This window comes from Suricata suricatta, chromosome 11 (assembly GCF_006229205.1).
Source record: "Suricata suricatta isolate VVHF042 chromosome 11, meerkat_22Aug2017_6uvM2_HiC, whole genome shotgun sequence".
Classification (NCBI taxonomy): Eukaryota; Metazoa; Chordata; class Mammalia; order Carnivora; family Herpestidae; genus Suricata; species Suricata suricatta.
In genome coordinates, this window is record NC_043710.1 from 11,492,909 (window position 1) to 11,496,205 (window position 3,297).

A 3,297-nucleotide genomic window follows, 5' to 3' on the forward strand; every position below is an offset into this window, starting at 1 on the left:
CTGTTCTCTCTCTCTCTTCCCCTCCCCTGCTCGTGATCTGTCTCTCTCTCTCTCTCTTTCAAAAATAAATAAACTTTAAAAAAACTGAAAAAAATAAATATTGCATTTTGTTATCATAACCATGCTTTAGTTTTAGAGAGTCCTGGGAGCAAGTTTTTGGAATACTGAAATAAGACACAGAGTGGACATGCTGACTGATTTCAGCAGAATCCTCTCCATTTATAATTCTGGTTCGATTTTTCTCATTACTACAGGGCAGCCATAGAATCCTCACTGATCCCCATGGAGAACAGCACCGAGGTGACTGAGTACATTCTTGTGGGGTTAACCAATGACCCGAAACTGCTGATTCCTCTCTTCTTAATATTCTCCCTTGTCTACCTTGTCACTCTGACTGGGAACCTAGGGATGATGGTGCTGATTCTCTTGGACTTCCGTCTCCACACTCCCATGTACTTTTTCCTCAGTAACCTGTCTCTGGTGGACTTTGGTTACTCTACAGCTGTTACTCCCAAGGTCATGGCTGGATTACTTTTAAGAGACACGGTCATCTCCTACAATGCATGTGTCACCCAGTTTTTTTTCTTTGTAGCCTTTATCACTGTAGAAAGTTTCCTCTTGGCCTCAATGGCCTATGACCGCTACGTAGCAGTGTGCAAACCCCTGCATTACACCACCACCATGACGACAGGTAAGTGTGTTCATCTGGTCATGGGCTGCTACATCTGTGGTTTCCTGAATGCGGCCATCCACACTGGGAATATTTTCAGGCTCACCTTCTGTAGAGCCAATGTGGTTGATCATTTTTTCTGCGATGCTCCTCCCCTCCTGGCTCTCTCATGCTCAGACAACTACATCAGTGAGATGGTTATTTTTTTGGTAGTGGGCTTTAATAACCTCTTTTCTGTTTTGGTCATCTTGATCTCCTACATGTTTATATTTATCACTATTCTGAGGATGCGCTCATCTGAAGGACGCCAGAAGGCCTTTTCCACCTGTACCTCCCACCTCACTACAGTCTCCATCTTCTACGGGACAGGCACTTTCATGTACTTATAGCCCAGCACCAGCCATTCCATGGACACAGACAAAGTGGCATCCATATTCTATACCATGGTCATCCCCATGCTAAACCCTGTGGTCTACAGCTTGAGGAACAAAGAGGTCAAGAGTGCCTTTAAAAAGGCCATGGGGAAGGCAAAGTCTTCTATAGGACTCATATTTTAGTTATAAAGAATCAACAATAAACACTCTTATCCACCTCAGATCTCTTAGAGAAAATACCTGTCAAGCCCACAAATTTCTAATTTGTTATAGTAATTTTCTCAGCTATTGATTAAGTTTTCAAAGCCAAAGTCTTAAAAAATATAATACCTAAGGATAGATTAGGAAGAATTACCCATAAATATGTTCTTATTTTAAAAATTATTCTTTTTCTTTTTTTAAAAAATTATTCTGAGAGAGAGAGGGAGAAAGCTGGCGAGGGCAGGGAGAGAGGGAGAGAATCCCAAACAGGCTCTGCACTGACAGTGGGGCTTGAACTTAAGGACTGTGAGATCAGGACCTGAGCTGAAGTCAAGAGTCAGACACTTAACCAAAGGAGCCACCCAGGTGCCCTTAAAAATTCTTCTTAATAAACATATCCATCCACATTCCCACATGAACATGTATACTCACATGTGTGTATACACACAAGCACACACATAAATAATTCGTGAGAAACTCATGAAATCCACACACCACAGAAGGAGAAATTAGTTAAGACATACAGAAGGTAGGTCTATTGGCATAGTAGAATTTAAAGCAATTATTTTAGTGTCTCACAACACATTGTTTCTTTTTATTTTATTTATTTTTTGTTTATTTATTTTTGAGAGAGAGAAAGAGACAGAGTGTGAACAGGGGAGGGGCAGAGAGAGAGTAGGACACAGAATCTGAAAGAGGCTCCAGGCTCTGGGTTGTCAGCAGGGTTCGGACCCATGAATGGTGAGATCATGACTGAGCTGAAATTGGACACTTAACCAATTGAGCCACCCTGGAGCCTGACATGGGGCTTGAACTCAGGAATGGCGAGATCATGACCTAGGTTGAAGTTGGATGCTTAACCATCTGAGCTACCCAGGCACCCCAACTCAGAACACATTCTTAATATAAATAGTTCACTTAATGGAAATAATATATACGTGTGTGTGTGTGTGTGTGTGTGTACACATATATATATGCTTGGTTTTTGAAAATTATATATATATAAATATGTTTGGTTTTAAAAATTATTTTTACTTTATCTTTCTGCATATGAAAAAGCAATATGTTTTGTATTTGAAAAAACTGAAGTGTATGAAAATACTTTCAAAGCTCCTTGAGTGTAGACTTATTATTGATTCTTAGTTTGTTCTTGTTTCTAATGAAAATATATATTCTTCACATGGACATTTATTTTCCTAGCCAAATTTCCATATTAATGAGTCCTATCTAAAAATAATACATTTTATGGAAGTTTAATAGAGAAAACATATAACAATACAGGAAAAAGTAAAGGGCCACAGGCATATTTTTTCTTCACCTAAATAAAAATATAACATTTAATATTTAAATTACAATAGTATTAATAACTTATTTGTATGCAATGTTATGAATTTGTTAATGTACAAACCTGCTAAAATTTTGAGTCTCACTATGTCAAAATTTCTGAATCTATATATATGTCCATTCTTTTCTGCAGACCCAGGGAGATTTTGGCCATTATTTTTTCAAATATTCTTTCTGCTCTTTCCTCTCTCTCCTTTTGAGTGTCTCAATAGCCATATGTTGGTACTCTTGCAATATCCCACAGTTCTTTGGAACTGTTTATTTTTTCTTCATTAAAAAACATTTCTGGAGTGCCTGGGTGGCTCAACTGGTTGGGCATCTGACTTTGACTCAGGTCATAATCTTGCAATTTGTGGGTTCAAGCCCCGTGTTGGACTCTGTGCAGACAGCTCGGAGCCTGGAGCCTGCTTCAGATTCTGTGGCTGCTTCTCTCTCTGCCTCTCCCCGCTCACACACACACTCTCTCTCTCTCTCTCTTTCTCTCTCTCTCTCTCTCAAAAATAAATAAACTTAAGAAAAATTTTTTTTAAATTTCTGTTTTTCAGATTGGAGTGCTCAACTTGATCTGTCTTAAAGTTTACTGATATTTTTTCCTGTCAGTTCTCATTTGCTGCTGATCCATTTGTTGAACTTTATATTTCATTTATTTTTCTTTTCAACTTAAGAACTTCTGGGGCACCTGGGTGACTCAGTTGGTTAAGTGTCTGA

General features: G+C 38.7%; 1 protein-coding gene across 1 annotated transcript; it reads left to right on the top strand.

The window, feature by feature from the left end:
• Positions 1 to 279: 279 nt before the first annotated feature.
• On the top strand, positions 280 to 1,227 carry LOC115271617 (olfactory receptor 5B12-like). The gene is given in 1 exon segment (XM_029914503.1): positions 280 to 1,227. A coding segment is annotated over 1 exon segment (945 nt). The 5' UTR covers positions 280 to 282.
• The last annotated feature ends 2,070 nt before the right edge of the window (positions 1,228 to 3,297 follow it).